The 14,826-nt window shown below is 40.2% G+C and overlaps 1 protein-coding gene across 11 annotated transcripts in view; it reads right to left on the minus strand.

Annotated features, from left to right (window-relative positions):
- mpdz (multiple PDZ domain crumbs cell polarity complex component) overlaps nt 1-14,826 on the minus strand; it is a 53,023-nt gene that overhangs the window by 21,063 nt on the left and 17,134 nt on the right. For 5 of the 11 annotated variants that reach the window (XM_016677508.1, XM_016677506.1, XM_016677504.1 and 2 more), the window contains exons 12-28: nt 14,286-14,372; nt 13,930-14,009; nt 13,648-13,794; nt 12,109-12,279; nt 11,386-11,565; nt 11,039-11,248; nt 9,486-9,644; nt 9,010-9,162; nt 6,829-7,146; nt 6,411-6,525; nt 5,553-5,751; nt 4,988-5,029; nt 3,856-3,945; nt 2,506-2,586; nt 2,214-2,391; nt 2,015-2,125; nt 816-902 (exon numbers count right to left, since the gene is read on the minus strand). In XM_016677508.1, the coding sequence (XP_016532994.1) occupies nt 816-902; nt 2,015-2,125; nt 2,214-2,391; nt 2,506-2,586; nt 3,856-3,945; nt 4,988-5,029; nt 5,553-5,751; nt 6,411-6,525; nt 6,829-7,146; nt 9,010-9,162; nt 9,486-9,644; nt 11,039-11,248; nt 11,386-11,565; nt 12,109-12,279; nt 13,648-13,794; nt 13,930-14,009; nt 14,286-14,372 (2,408 nt within the window). The remainder of the gene's footprint in view (nt 1-815; nt 903-2,014; nt 2,126-2,213; nt 2,392-2,505; nt 2,587-3,855; nt 3,946-4,987; nt 5,030-5,552; nt 5,752-6,410; nt 6,526-6,828; nt 7,147-9,009; nt 9,163-9,485; nt 9,645-11,038; nt 11,249-11,385; nt 11,566-12,108; nt 12,280-13,647; nt 13,795-13,929; nt 14,010-14,285; nt 14,373-14,826) is intronic. The other 6 variants (XM_016677510.1, XM_016677509.1, XM_007564250.2 and 3 more) reach the window with 3 other exon arrangements.

Genomic DNA, 14,826 nt, shown 5'->3' on the forward strand with positions numbered 1-14,826 from the left:
GAAACAGAAACAGTGCCACTGTTTCTGTTTCACCTGAAGGCAAAAGCAATCAGAAAATGCATTCCCTCTACTTACACTTTTCGATGGGTGAAACATTTAAAACAATCAAGGCACTTGGAAAATTCTGGCTTTATTTTAGTTAGCTTTTTTTTTTTTTTAATGTAAAGTGCTTTGACTTGACATTGACACTATATAGATTATGTATTTAATTTAAATAAGCCCTCACACTCACTGTTTTATGTGAACAATTAGTATTTTTTCATTTTTTGCTCATAACCTGAACATCATATAAAAAAAAAGCAGCCCGCAGCTTTTGCTGAATACTATTTCACCTGACATGTACAGCACCCTCAACCTCCCGAAAGATTTATTGTGTTTAAGACTCGCTTCTTGACTCATATTTGAGAAATCTCTCTTGCGAGAAAGTTGGCAACCCTGAAACTGTACAGCTGAGTGTCTATAAATAATGGAACAATGGCATTTCATCATCATTGTGCCTCAACTCTCAGCTACCGCCACATTATTCTGCAAGAGAACAGAGCTGCATGACGCCAGATGAAAACACACCTTCCCTTTTTATTTATTTATTTATTTTTTTTGTTTCTCTCCGGGGAAAACTTCCAATTCTACTTCATATACATAAGAGCAAACATTATTTGTATGTCAAACGCAGAACTAAAGAGGAGGAACTTGGCTAAGCAGTGTGAGACACAAAAAGAAAGAGGGAGACAGGAGCGATAATACGACCAAGATTACATGTGATGGATGGGTGATGCAACAGAGATGGAGGAGGCAAAAGGAGAGAGATGGATTACCTGGCGTGCGCGATTTGGCATGCATGTGAAAGCTGCGGCGCGTTTCTCCGCAGCGGGAGATGGAGCTGGGCTATGTATTGACTCAGGCTGAGAGAGTCGAGTAGAGGAGGAGAGATGCAGGAATGAGGCAACTCATAATATAGTTTACATAACAGTAGTATTTATAATGCCTTTTCATTTCAGGTATGAATGAGAATCTGCCCCTAAACTTACTGGAATCCTTTCACAAACCAGATTTTTTTTGTATTATATTTGGCATCCGAATCCCCTGAAACACATGCGCCTCAAGACGATCCAATGGTCACCCAAGCACCGTGACAGGAAGTCTAACATTTGAAATAAACTGTAGGAGACAATGATAACTATCACTGCAGTATTTTTTGTTGTTGTTTATTTTTGAAAATAGAAGCAAACTTTTTGTACCATGCTCCTAAAACAAAAGTGTGAACTTGCAAAGGCGACCTAAACAATTGCTTTATTTCTTGGAAAAATATATTAGAAGTAACACAACTCATGTCTGTATAATAGAAAAGAAACTATAGCAAACAAGAGGGTCTTAGAACCTCATTTACACATGTCAGTTTTTGGGCTTGAATAAATGTGCTCCCTAAAAGAATCACCTATCTTAAGGTTTTAACACATTTCTAACAGGGATGCTAATGGCTGCACACGCTTGAACGTAACCGTCCCTGTGTCAGATTATGAGTCGCAACATGCCTAATGAGAAAATAAATTGTTAGCAAAAGCAGAAGGGAATATGTGAAAATGAAGAGGCATCTGACTGAGAGTGATACGGCACTGAAGCCAGGCCAGCGGCGGCCCCGGCAGGAAGGTACTTACTCGTGGTTTGAAGGCCTGAGGGCACTTTCAAACAACAAACGGTGTTGTTGATGTGGTGATTTTTAAAGCTTTAAAGCTTTGTACCATAGTTATTATTCTGAGCAGGATATGTTGCTCTCAGAAACAAAATGTTTGAAAATTACTTTCAGCCTGCTAAGAAGCACTGTAGTACAGTGGTGGCACACAAATAGCACTTTTCTTTTTTTTTTTTTAGCTTTGAAAATCCCCCTAAATAGCCTGAAAAGAGAATAAATTGTCCCATGAGATAAAGAAAAAACAGGCAACACGGGGCAGCGGTGACCTTTATATTACGAGGAAGTTAAATAGCACTTAGTTTGGGCTCTATTTCACAGACTCACCCTGGCTCGGTGAATAATACTCTGGACCACGAAGGAAACGGGGTTGCCTGCCTTCCGTATGGCTTCCACTGCTTCCTCGTGACTGGCGTCTCGTAAATCTACGCCATCCACCTGAAACAAAAGCGTCATAAAAATACAAATAAACAGCATAAACTGGTAACCGAAAATGACCTCTCGCTCAACTGAGATGCTTCATCACCTCCACTATCCGGTCCCCGGTCTTGAGTGTCCCGTTGTGTCCAGCAGGGCTGTCCTCCAGGATGTGCTTGATGAAGATGCCCCTCATCACCTCCCCGTTGCTCAGGCGGCTGCCCATCCCTCTGCCGCCGACGATGCTGATCCCCAGGGACTTACCAGGCTCTTTGAAAAGCTCCACTCTGAGAAAAGGCAGCATTCCCATTTTTCATAATCATCACTTAAAAGCCGGGGCCGTTTGTGCTGATGAAATGTGTTCAGACAATTACAGTTTGAGACTTTAAGTGTATACTTACTTCCTTGGCTGATTCCAGTTGCTGCATGAGGCACTCTCCTCTCCCTCGCCTTCTTCACGCTCTGGGAGGCTGGGAATATCTCTAAAAATGTAATGAGGTGGGAAAGAGTATATTATATTCAAGCTAGAGAAATTAAATGATATGCATACATTTTCAAATTTATTAAAGCTGCAGGCATATAAGACAAACTTTATCCGTCAAGACCGTGTCTTTAGGGAAACGGCAAATGAAATTCGGTTTATTCGTTTAGCGCCACTTCACAACAAATGTCGTTTCAAGGCATCCTAAAGTTGTTGGAGTAAACAAAGTCAGATAAGAAATCTAGGTAAAATCCAAGATGATAAATGAATGTTGCTATCTTTGACAAAACTTCAAGTTTTATCATCAGGTTTGCTAAAGGTAGATTGTCCCATCTCATATTTTAACCACACTGACCATCTCCCGTGAGAGATTTATTGTAAACATCTGTACTTATGTCCTGTAAAAAAAGGGGCTGTAAGACGACGGAAAGCCCTGGACATTTCAGTCTGGAAAGCTGCATGACTTTGATATGAAAGATATGCGGCAACCTAATCTGTTATTAAATTTCAGATGAAAGGTGCACTAATCAACTGGCTTTAGATCAAGACTGGCTGAGCTTCTCTTGATCGCCTTTAATCAGTAATCTTTGGACTTTGGCACCAAAATCAAGAATTCAAACTACTTTTGTTCTGCAAATACAACAAGCGACAACATGTCCAGGGATTTGCTATTATTATAATTACTTTTAGCTTAATAAGAATCCAATAAGGGTTAGGGAATCATGGTTTGATGCAAAGACTATGGTTAGCGTTGGTAGTTTTCTTTTTAAACTCAAAACTACCCACGCTATCAAAGAACCTGCAAAATATGTTATAGTCCTCGGAAAAACCTCGGCTGATCAGCGTATCTCTAGGTACTATAATAAGGACTTACATAAAAATGACATTTAAATAAATAACAGCTTCCTCAACTTATGCTTCAAAAGATGGAAGGAAACTAATTCCAGCCAGGATATCAAAGGTTTCTTTTAGTTGAAATGGAAATTATTCAACTCCCCACCATAAACTGGGTTAATCAGCACAACAGAAAAACTGGCAGCGTTCTGCAATAAGTACGAATTAAAAAAAACATATAAATCAACACATAAAAAAAAAAATAATAATAATAATAATGCTTTCTGTATTAACTCAGGTCATCTTTGTCTGCTACTGAAATTTGCTTGCTGATCCGAAACAAATTAAACAAACAAAAAATGTTTTTATGGCATTATACATTTCATCTTAAGGACAGGCATTGGCTGCAGACCTTGTGTGTGGGACGGGAACTTACTCTTGAGGCGTCTCAGTGAAGACATCATCCTTAGCTTGTTCGTGGCCGGCTTTGTACTCCTCCAGGTACTCAGCGGGGACGTATGTAACACTAAACCCAAATGCACACACAAAGACATGTTCACAAATTCCTCTTTTTTTTAATTAACAAACCTGCATTCATACTGAAAAACTAATTTTCCCACTTTTAGTGAAAATTAGTAACTCTGTTCGTGACTAAAATGTGCTCCGTTTACTATAAACGGACAAAAACATTACAGCTGTTCTCATTTACAGTCTGAGGCTGGCTTTTCAAAACCAAACCCACTTTGCCTTCCAGTAAACACATTCTCCTCGTAACAAGCTCAAGGTGAAACGTCCATGAATTATGTATGCAGGACTTTGACACCTGACTGCTGAAAACAGCTGTTTACCTTCATAAAAGTCTGAGCAAATCAAGTCTTCAGTCACCCATTGCGGGACAAACGTGACAAATCCGAAGGATTCTTCTAATCTATTATTAATTGAAAGAGAGCAGACGGCTCGTACGTCGAACGAGCCGAGCTGAGAGATGGGTGACAAACTGCCATCTACTCGCAAATCCATCTGAAAACAATTCAGAGAAGCTGATTCTCAAGGGCACATTAACACATCAGAGTAAGGCTGACAGATCTTCAGCAGATGGGTGCAATTGTTTTTTTTTCTTCTTCTCTTTTTTTTTTTTTTTTTAAACTTGATGGCATGCAGACAGGAGAAGAAAATTAATCCTACAAAAAAAAAAAAAGGGAAAGATGAGCTGCTTCATTAAAATCATCAAAACATGCAGTGAGCAAAATGTCAGGGACGCACGTGAAAAAGTGAGTTATAACAAGGCGTTAATGGTTTTAGAAAGAAAATGACTTCAGGCAGCAAGTTTAGTAGGATGAATAGGCGACACGGCCTGTCGAGATTTATCCAGGTGGATGTTTTAGGATTCAATTGTCGTCATTTTGTTTCCTCAGACATTGTTTTTTCACTCTGAAGTTTAAAACAAATTACCACTCGGGTGACCTAATCCTTCTGGATAAACCTCTCACCAGACAAACAAAAAAGGAAAACCAAAAGCGTCAGCGTCTTTTTGAGAATCCGTCGGCGTGGAAGTTAGTCATACTCACACATAAAACGGGCACAGATCGTCCTCGGGTGCACAAGCAGATCTAGAATGTGAAGAGTTGGCTTTTTATGCACCGAAGCTAACACACTGCCACGTTTAGTTCAGCAAGCAGAATTTATGAAAACATCATAATTACACGTCTAATTCACTTGCAGGTTCAACAAGGACTCAAGGTGATTGTGCGAATACGGTACTCCGGTTCAGCAGCACAGAAACTGAGGATAATTTGTCTGTCTAAAATTGTGTGCGCACAATTTTAGACAGTGCGCACTGTCTAAAATTGCATGTTTGTGTGACGTAAAACAAGACCACATTGAGTCTTTTTGAAAACATTTCCCGTCTGCAGTCAGGAGAAGGATGTAAAAACAAAACAAAAAGAAAAAAAAAGCAACCACAAACTCGTCGGATGAATGTGCACATGCTTAAACGAATACCGTGATTTTTGGGAGAAGATCATCTGCGCGTCACTTGTGTCATCATGAAAATGTGTCATCCTATTCATGTAGTGCTGCATGATTCTGTCAAGTTTCGAGCACACTAATGCACTGAGCCACTCCGCCTCTTACCCGAGGTCTGGCCCAATGAGAGAGTGCCTCCTGAGCATGGCACGAGCCTGGACGTTGGACAGGTTGGTGGTGGGCTCTCCGTTTATGGCCAGGATCAGATCGCCCACTCCCAGACGACCGTCGCGGCTAATGGACCCCCCGTGGATGATACTGCGGATCACCATCCCCAGCCCGTCTTTCATGGCGCTCACTGTCATCCCTTTAGAGCAGATGGTAAAGCGTGGCTTCGTTAACATTTGGATTAGACAAACAGACACTCACAAGCAGTGGTTATTAAATATTTGTACCATAAGAAAACGTCCCAGAAACCGGAGTAATGTGTAAAAGCTTATCAAGATAACTGACCACACACATTATCTGTTAATATTTATTAATAAAGTTGAAAGAATTAACAGTGTTGTGTAAATTTTTGACCATGACATCATAAAATGTGCACTGGAAGCAGGAAAAAAAAACAACAACAATGTTTGTAGGCAAGATATATTAATTATTCACCCAAAACAGCCCTTTAAAGTGTACAATAAAGCTAAATAAGAGACCATTTTAAACACGCATTTGGTTTTAAAGTTCAAACTTTAGTTCCTCTTTGCTAGGAAGAGCCCCTCCGGCATTTTTTTTTTAAATGCTAATGCTTCGCATAGCGGCAGACTCATCCTCACTAAGTACAGAAACTACGAGATATTACTGCTATCATTTCTGCCTGAAAAATTACATTTTATAAAGCCAAAGAGGAAAAATTAAAGGCCAGCTCCCGCTTTCAGGCCCGACACTTCATTAACCCCCCATGGGGCAGGAGAGGAAAACAAAAACTAAGAAGAAAACAAATAATTCAAAGAATGTGAAGAACCGAACACGCACCGAGGCTGCAGTTGCCCTTGACAACTGTGATGGTCCTTTCAAAATTGCTCCCAGAGGTCAGAGCTGCTTTGTTGTCGTCTTCGGCAGATTCTTTCGCACTCGCCTTCTCCTTATCCTGAAAGTGATAATTCAACAGATTTGTTCACGACAAATTTAAAAAAATAAAATAAAATACTAAAGCGGATTCCAAGCGCGGCTCCCACTCGAGAGAAGAATGAAGCAACTTGAATGTTGAATTAATTTTGAGCAATTAATCTCTTACTTTTGTGTATCTAAAATCTGAGAGGATGCTTTAACTAAGAGAAGTTTATTGAGACAAAAGTGCACGACATTAAATAAGGGAAAAGAAAAGAAAAAAACTAAATTCGATGGCTTAGTTAAACCCCCCGAAAGCTGATTGTGAAAGACTTGAAGTTACCATTGTGTCTTCCGTATCTCTAAAAGAGATGACCGGTTCGATCAGACAGAGAGGCTGCTCCACAGGTGCCTCCTGGTCAATGTGCTTGGCCTCTATCTCTGCAAACAGGCCGTAGGAGTCTGAGCACCCGACTGGTTCTTGTTCTTCGCCCGGGTGCTTTGCCAAGTATTGATCCGAGCTGCTTAGAATGGTATTAATCGCCGGGATGTGACCTGTCAAAGTCGCTGGAGTGTAAGAGGCCGACTTCTCTGTGGAGAACGCCGGAGCGTCGTCTCCGAAGCCGGGGTGTTCGTCCAACACGTTCAGACGGGCTGTCAGCTACAGTGAAACAAAGCATGGCAGATGAATGAACATCCACTCGGGGAGGATAAATCACACTCGGGGCTCCATCCGGCTTGCTCTTCTTTTTAACGAGCCACAGAAAAGCCTTCAGTGGTTATAGAAAAAGGCTGATCTAAAGGGTAAAATGGACTTCATTTCTACATTTTTATTATAAAAAGCAGTCCGGCTTTATTGAAAATAAAGGTTAGAGTGTGGCTCAGAGAAAAAAAAAATGTTTAGAGAGAGTAAATTGATTGAATTCTAAGAGTAACAATCAATCAGAAGACAGTATTTTCTTTTAATTTGGAAGCAAATGTAACATTTCCCGCATTTGTTACAAATAAATATTTGATACAAATAAAAATGAGTAAATTTAGAGCCACGATTGTTACATCACGTAACACATACGTTTCTAACCTACTGACAAGAAAATCAGCAGGTAACGTACCACCAGTATGTGGTGTTTCTTGAGCACCAACACACAACATTATTAGTTAAAAACTTTGCATTAGCAATGCATCGTTTCCTCTCTACTTCACAATCACACAAGAACTTGTTTCAGATTTTGTGATTTTACACAAGAACTCTCCACGGCCGTTTACTTGTTTAAAACTAGAACTGTTAATATAACGGAGAAGAACGTGACCTTGGATAAATGTCGGGAAGCTGACAAAACTGACCTTGGCTGTGAGAATGATCAGCAGGCGCGTTGTCTGTCTTCAAAAGAAAAGCACATCCTGAAGGCTGAACTGTCTGACCCGAAACAAATGCTATAATCTGTTTGCAGACATCAAGGAACATGTTTGTCCCTTCAGACTGCCCTGGAACATCATAAATTAATCAGGACGTTCCGGTGAACACGGTCAGCGCTGACCGCTGAGAAAACTGAAAATCCGTCTGATTTTCTCTTTTTCTTAATTATTTCTTAATCTAATCTAACATTCAGTTGGGGAACTAGTCTTACTTAGAGACCGACATTGGACTTCGTCTTAAGATCAGTCTTAAGGCCACATTTTGAAAGACTTGGCCTTGCCTAAGTATTCTCAGACCCTTTCGTATGCTCATCCTCTGCACATAGAAACACAGGTAGCAGCTTTACGGTATTCAAGTGAAAAATCTGGAGTGTATAACAAATACCTGGAGGTTTTCTGATTGTAAAACACGCAAAGAAAAGAGCTACGTGAGTTAAGTCCTCTGCCTATACTCGTCAGCTTCCCTCCGTCTGCCTGCTGTGTCATTTAACGTTTAGCTGGATGTCTCCACTCAGAAGTGTTGTGTGGCTTGCTTAACTTATTCACTTGTCAGATTCAGCGAACAAGTGATATGTAGCTGAGGACGTTACAATTACAACGTCCTGTGGCCTCGCAGCAAACGGCTGAGGTCATGAGCAATTTGGAGATGTGTACTCTCCTCCCCAGGAGTGAGTGCTGGACAATTTCAATGTGCAAGAGCCCGTCCTGCTCTGCAACAGAACCAACATTTGCCAACACATGATGACATAGAGTCAAAACGTCCCTATAGGCATTTTGGGCATGCTGGAAAATCAGAATATACGAAAAGAGCTCTATATCCTGAACTTTTTCTTAACGTTTCAACAACGTAGTGCTGAAATTGGAGCCGATGATGGATTCTATTAGTGCTAAGAAACTACAGGCTCCAAAACAGGAGCACAAAACCATCCTATTAAAGCCTGATGAAATTACTGCAGTTCTTTAGGGGGAAAAAAAACTACAGGGATTGCGCAAAAAGGTTGTAAAAACAGTAAAAAAGAAAAAAAAAGTTTCAGCACTCTGAAGGCATAAAACACAGAGTGTTTTCATTATTCCAGGCATTTGTGATTTGAGAAATCTTTTTCTTTACCTTGGGTGTGGACGACTGCAGGCAATCCAAGTCAGCACTGCAGCTGCTGCCTTGGAGAGCGATCATCGACGCCTGGAATGTGTCGTCCTCCATGCCAGAGTAAGTATGATCTAACACCTTATCATCAGATAGGTCTCCTTCACTTGTGTCAATCTGGGATAACGGATTGAAATCTACGTGAGACTCTAAAATAATGTGAGTTATTGAGCATGATTTGCAGCTACAAAAAGCTACGTTATGAATATGTAACAGCAAAATGATCTAAAATACATTGTAACATTAATGACTTTTTTTTTTTTGTCTGTCAAAATACCCTAAACTGTTACATAATTTCAACTAAGCAGACCACGTTTTGTAATAATTAGACAAAAGGAAATATCACAGTGAAGCACAAACTGCTTCTCTTTTCAAGTGTTCTCAATTTTTTTTTATTTTTTTTTTTTTGCAGTTGCTTTTGTCTCCAAAAGCTAACTAACCAATGCAGGTTCTGCTCGGTAAAGGACGCCCTCAGTCAGTCCTCCTTCCTCTCCTTCTTCAATCAAAACACTGCTGAAGTCAAATGAATGGATGATGGGTGATGAAGGTATTTCCTGCTCACCAAAAGGGTGTGGAGAATGGGAATATCCACATATTCCCTAGGAAAGTGGAGAAATTCTTTCAGTGTCTCCAGCTTTATGGAATGAGATTTTTTCTTTGTTACCAAGTCTAGTGATGAAGGAGTTAGTATGGGGTGGAGGTGAAAAGAAGTGGTTAGGATTGATTGAGGTTAAAAAAAAAAAAAAAAAAAAAAAAAAACCTAAATGAGAATATTTTGAAACAGAAAACCTCCGAAAGGAATCTCAGTCAAAAGGTCCTTATCTTGATTGATTCAGCTCATAAAAAAATACAGCGCCTTGAAAAAATATTCAAACCCTTTGAACCTGTTCATATTTTCTCACTTTACAACCTCAAACTTGTGAGCTATATTTACAATATGTTGTATATTAACTTACAAATATTAATCTGTATATGCTCGTAGCCTTTTATTTCCAAGGATACCTCAGATAAATCTGTCAACAACAGCTGGACAGCAATTTCTTCTCCCCACTCCACAAATGATTCCCCTTATAAATGAAGGATTGAGCAATAGGAATAAGCAACAAGGGCTTAATTAGTGGAGTGCTTCACAATTAACATCTACTTTGTGTTAGTTCATGAAATAAAATCCCAGTAAAACAATTAAAGTTTTGCGGTTGTAACATGATAAAATGTGGAAAAAGTTCCAGGGCTGTAACTTTTGCAAGGATCTGTATATGAAAAGCATCAAGGCAAACAGGGAAGATAACACACACACACACACACACACGCATGCACACGCACACACACATCAGAGTCAAAGCAATATGACAAAAAAAAAAAAACCCTCAGAAGCACATTCCACATCCTGCAGGAGAGCTCCCTACAGCTCAGTAATCCAGCTAACCCCGGCAGCCCAGAGGTCTTGCTGAGTAATCCAACAGCACATTCATGCAGGAAAATGCATCTCTACAGTAGGAAGAAAAAATTTTAAAAAAACCAAAGCTGTTTTTTTTTTTTTTTTTTTTAATATAGCAAAAAGATCTCGGGAGCCCGGAGCAACAAACATGCCGTCCGGTGGACCTGCTGTTGTAACAGGTGCTTTCATGTTGTTTAAGTGTTCAAGAGGGTGGATGCTCATGGAAAATTCCCTAACATAATGAAACTGAGCGTGCAAAGTGGTCACCCTTTGAGACAGAGGGGTTGGGTGGAACGCTACACCATGCAGCCTACCTCCACCACATTTTCCCTGCATAAAAAATTCAAGCTCTCCGTAAGCTGAGCCCTCGTGACTGGGCCCAACGTTGTGTGACATCAAAAGGTCCGAATTAGTTATTTGGAAAATCAAATAACTAATTCCAGGACATTTGCACCCTCTTTAAACTACAAGCCTCGATCTGCAGTGCATTTGAGTATTTCACACGGCTCTGAAATAAAATTTAAAAAAAGCAAGAATCGAGATAATGTTGCTTACAGGCAGAGGTTTGGCGACTCCAATCTGGACTTTTCCAACCTTGGCCCCCTTGAGGGCCTGGACGGCATCCTCGAGGGTGGCGTTCTCCAGGTTTGTGCTGTTCACATACATGAGTCGGTCGCCGGGCAGAAGCCTGCCGTCCGTCTCCGCAACACCGTTCGGAACAAGCGAGCGTATCACGATCACCGTCTTGGAGGGGTCCAGTGGGTCCTGGCGGCAAAAACGGCAACATCACCGGGCGATCTCCATCGTGTTAGAAGTTAGAAAAAGCAGAAATGAGAGATTTACTCTAAACGAGACAAAAAAAAACCGCTCCTCTCGCAGATTTTGAAAGGATGAAGTCCCACCTGGTAGTCCAAAATACTGAATCCCAATCCCCCTTCTCCCTTTTCCAGCTCGATATTCTGGATCTCCATCTCCCACATGGCCAAAGGGGATCCAATTGCCTCTTCGGTAACTGTATCCTGGGGATCTTCTATGTCATTCGTCTCTGAAACTTCAGAAACCAGCGCGCTGCTGATGTTATTCTGCAGGGAGAGGAAAAACCCAAAACCACAATGAGACAGCACGCCGTCCTTCCTTTCCCTCCCAGCCCACAGGCTCCCTACCCTCTGAGTCTGTTTGTGGATCAGGTTTCTGGCAGTAGTTAAAAAGGGGAAATATCTCTGGGATGCTCCGCTCTCAGAACATTATCACAGATAAAGCTACAGAGATGAAAAACCCCTCTGCCCAAAGGAAAGCTGTATTTGATGTCCCATATCTCTGTGATGCTCGCAACTGCTGAGGTATTGCTGCTGAAACTGTTTCTAATAAACTTTAAGCCTCCCGTTCTTATCAGTACATCTTAATCCATCGTGGCTATCAAGGAGCAAAGCCAAAGGAGCCACTGACAGTCAGGTTGGGCTAGTTTTCTTTCAATTTCTTTCCCCAGGCTTTAAATGCATGAATATGTTACATAATGTGCTACTAAAACTTTACAGTCTGTTAGTTTTTTTTTTTTTGTCTTTTTCTTGAAACACAGCAAAGGTTTTGTTACGGCGATGTAGAAAAAGACAAATATATGACTGTACCTTCAGTTTATATTCCGTAGGGAAAGCATCTGGTTCTGGTTGGACTGTATCCATATCTATCTGGAGATCTGGAGCAGGTCTACAGCACGTCATGTACACACAGATTGGAAGCTCCTTCAAGATTCTCACCACCTCTTTATGGGTCTCTCCGATCAGAGAAATCCCATTCACCTAAACAGGAAGATGTCAGTGTTGACTTTATAACCCATTGAGACTCCTTCTTTTTTTTTTTTTTTTTTTTAATCAGACCTGACATTCAAGCCTGACTTTCGAGCAACCACTTCACTTTTCAGCACAACATCCTCATTCAGATGCACCGTGACTGCTAAAATAATAAAACATCAAACCAATAATTTGATTTGGATTGTCAAGAAATTTTAGCTTTAAAATATTGGACCAAAAAGTGCCCACTTACCGTCACCACCTTATCTTTGAATCCCAGCTGTTTTACATGTGTACTTACAGATTTCATAATCATCAGCAAAACCATCTGCATAACCATACCAGAAGTTGGAAATGAATCTTGTGCAATCACTATGGCGATTGTTGGATGAGTTCAATAATTACCATAAATATATTTATTAATAAAGATTTTTAGTAGGCGTTAGACCTTTTTAGCACTCATTGCAACTGATCAATGACTTCCAACATGCCACGCTGACTGAATTTTGTTATTTTCCTACATTACAGGAGTGAAAGCTTAACTATCTTAAAGCTTAACTATCTTTAAGCTTTAACTCTTGAGAACAACAGTCTGTTTTCTACAAACAAAGCTCCAATACTTTTGACTTGAGCAAATAAACACTTCAGAGTCAGGTTGCGTTGTATTAGGAAATCAGATTTCCTAATACAACGCATTAGTACTTCCCAGTACTAATGCTTCCAACACTCTTTAACACCTTGTGTTAGGTGAGAAAATCCACTCCAGTGAGACTCAACAGCTGGAAAACATTTTCTGCTGAACATCACAGACTTCTCCGGGACTATTAAAGAACAAGACTTGGCCCTGAGGAAGCAACATGCCCAAGTTCAAACACAGTGGTTTATTTATCTTATGAAGAAAAGTAAATTAGTCCCTGTCCACTCTCAGATACTGTGCAAAACTACTGTGTTTTTGTCTCATGTAAACAAAGTTTTCTTAGAAAAGCTTTCCACATTACAGATCTCTAAAAATGATTTAAGTTGCTGGTGAGACTGTGTAGACGTGGAAATTACAGATTTGTTTTAGAGATTTAAATTTAGAGTAGCTTAGAGCTTTGGTAAAACTCCTGATGCTGTTCCTGTATTGCACTTATGTTGAACACATTTACTTTTGAAATCATTTCAGTTTTATCCAGTAATATTTTCTTATTGACAAAAGAATTTGTTTTTTAACTTCTCTAAAAAAAATTTTTTAAAAAGTATAAATGTATTTATTGTTACAGCAGGCATTTGTACAAAAAAAAAACAAAAAACTAGTGCTATATCATATGAAAGCAAGAACAAATCCCCTGAAATCAATGTTTAGATTAAGACAAGAATAAGGTGTTATTTCTTTACCTCCAGCAGTTCATCCCCACTAAACAACTTTGCACAGCGGCCGACTGGTCCCTCGGGAAGGACTGAACGGATGTAATGATGACCACCGCTAGCTTCCAGACTGATGCCCAGGCCACTGTTCTCAGTAAACTTCTCCACCTGAGCCACCTGCAGAGGAAACAAGGAACTATAACACCCGGACACCAGCATGACAACTCGCAAGGTGCTCAATATCTTTTGTTTTTCAAATACATTAACTGTTACACACACACACACGTATATGTATATATAATCCATCCTTACCACAACTTCATTATTTGGACCAAGAATCTCTTGCCATTTCTTCATCAGTTCGTCTTCTTCAGTAGGAGTTAACTTTGGCCCTAATGTAAAAAAAAAGAAAAAGAAAGAAAAAAGCATTTAGCAGATCTTAATTGTAAATATATTTTAAGTACTTAAAATAAGTTTTCCATAAAAACAAACACCAGTCCTCTTTTATATGCGGCAGCCTAAAAAAATCTAACTTTAGCGCTTTGCTCCCGTCTCAGCATTTCTTCCCGTTGTGTGTCTGGGTGGTCCTGTAAACAATAGCCCTTATCTGTTAAACGTGGGAGCAGTAGCTCCGTGGCAGAATGACTTGAATAATCCCAGCCTCCTACCGTGTTTGTCTTTTGTTAGATGATCCACAGTGGAGCTGACATCAGATCCCTCTCCTGTTGTCTGGAACTGCTTCTGAGCAACGACGGCTGCAGCAGCACAGAAAAACCGTGACAGGTGCACAAAAATGCAATTGTCTTCATGAGCATCAGCACATCAGCATGTACGATTAGATTTCTTTGTTCTCGGCGCTGATCTCATTTGCCCCAGTGTTGCGAGAAGGATTTACACATCTAACCGGATCGGGATTTTGTAAACAACATGCTGAATGCACTTTGCATTTTTTTTTTGTTTGTTTGTTTTTTGTTTTTTTCTGTAGTTTAACTTAACTAATGTCCTGTTTCCATTGAGTGGTACGGCATGGGTCAGTGAAGATCAGTGGTGTGGCAAATTAAGGAGAGCGTTTCCACTGATGGACTCACTCAGGCAGACGGGAATAAACCCAAACATGTCATACTTGTGTGACAACAAATGTGACACCCTGTTCCCCAATTGATCAACTGTGTTGTGTGGCACCAGTAGCTCCTCCCTCTACCAAATTGT

The sequence above is a fragment of the Poecilia formosa genome, unplaced genomic scaffold (genome assembly GCF_000485575.1).
Source record: "Poecilia formosa unplaced genomic scaffold, Poecilia_formosa-5.1.2 Scaffold157, whole genome shotgun sequence".
In the NCBI taxonomy this organism is placed as follows: Eukaryota; Metazoa; Chordata; class Actinopteri; order Cyprinodontiformes; family Poeciliidae; genus Poecilia; species Poecilia formosa.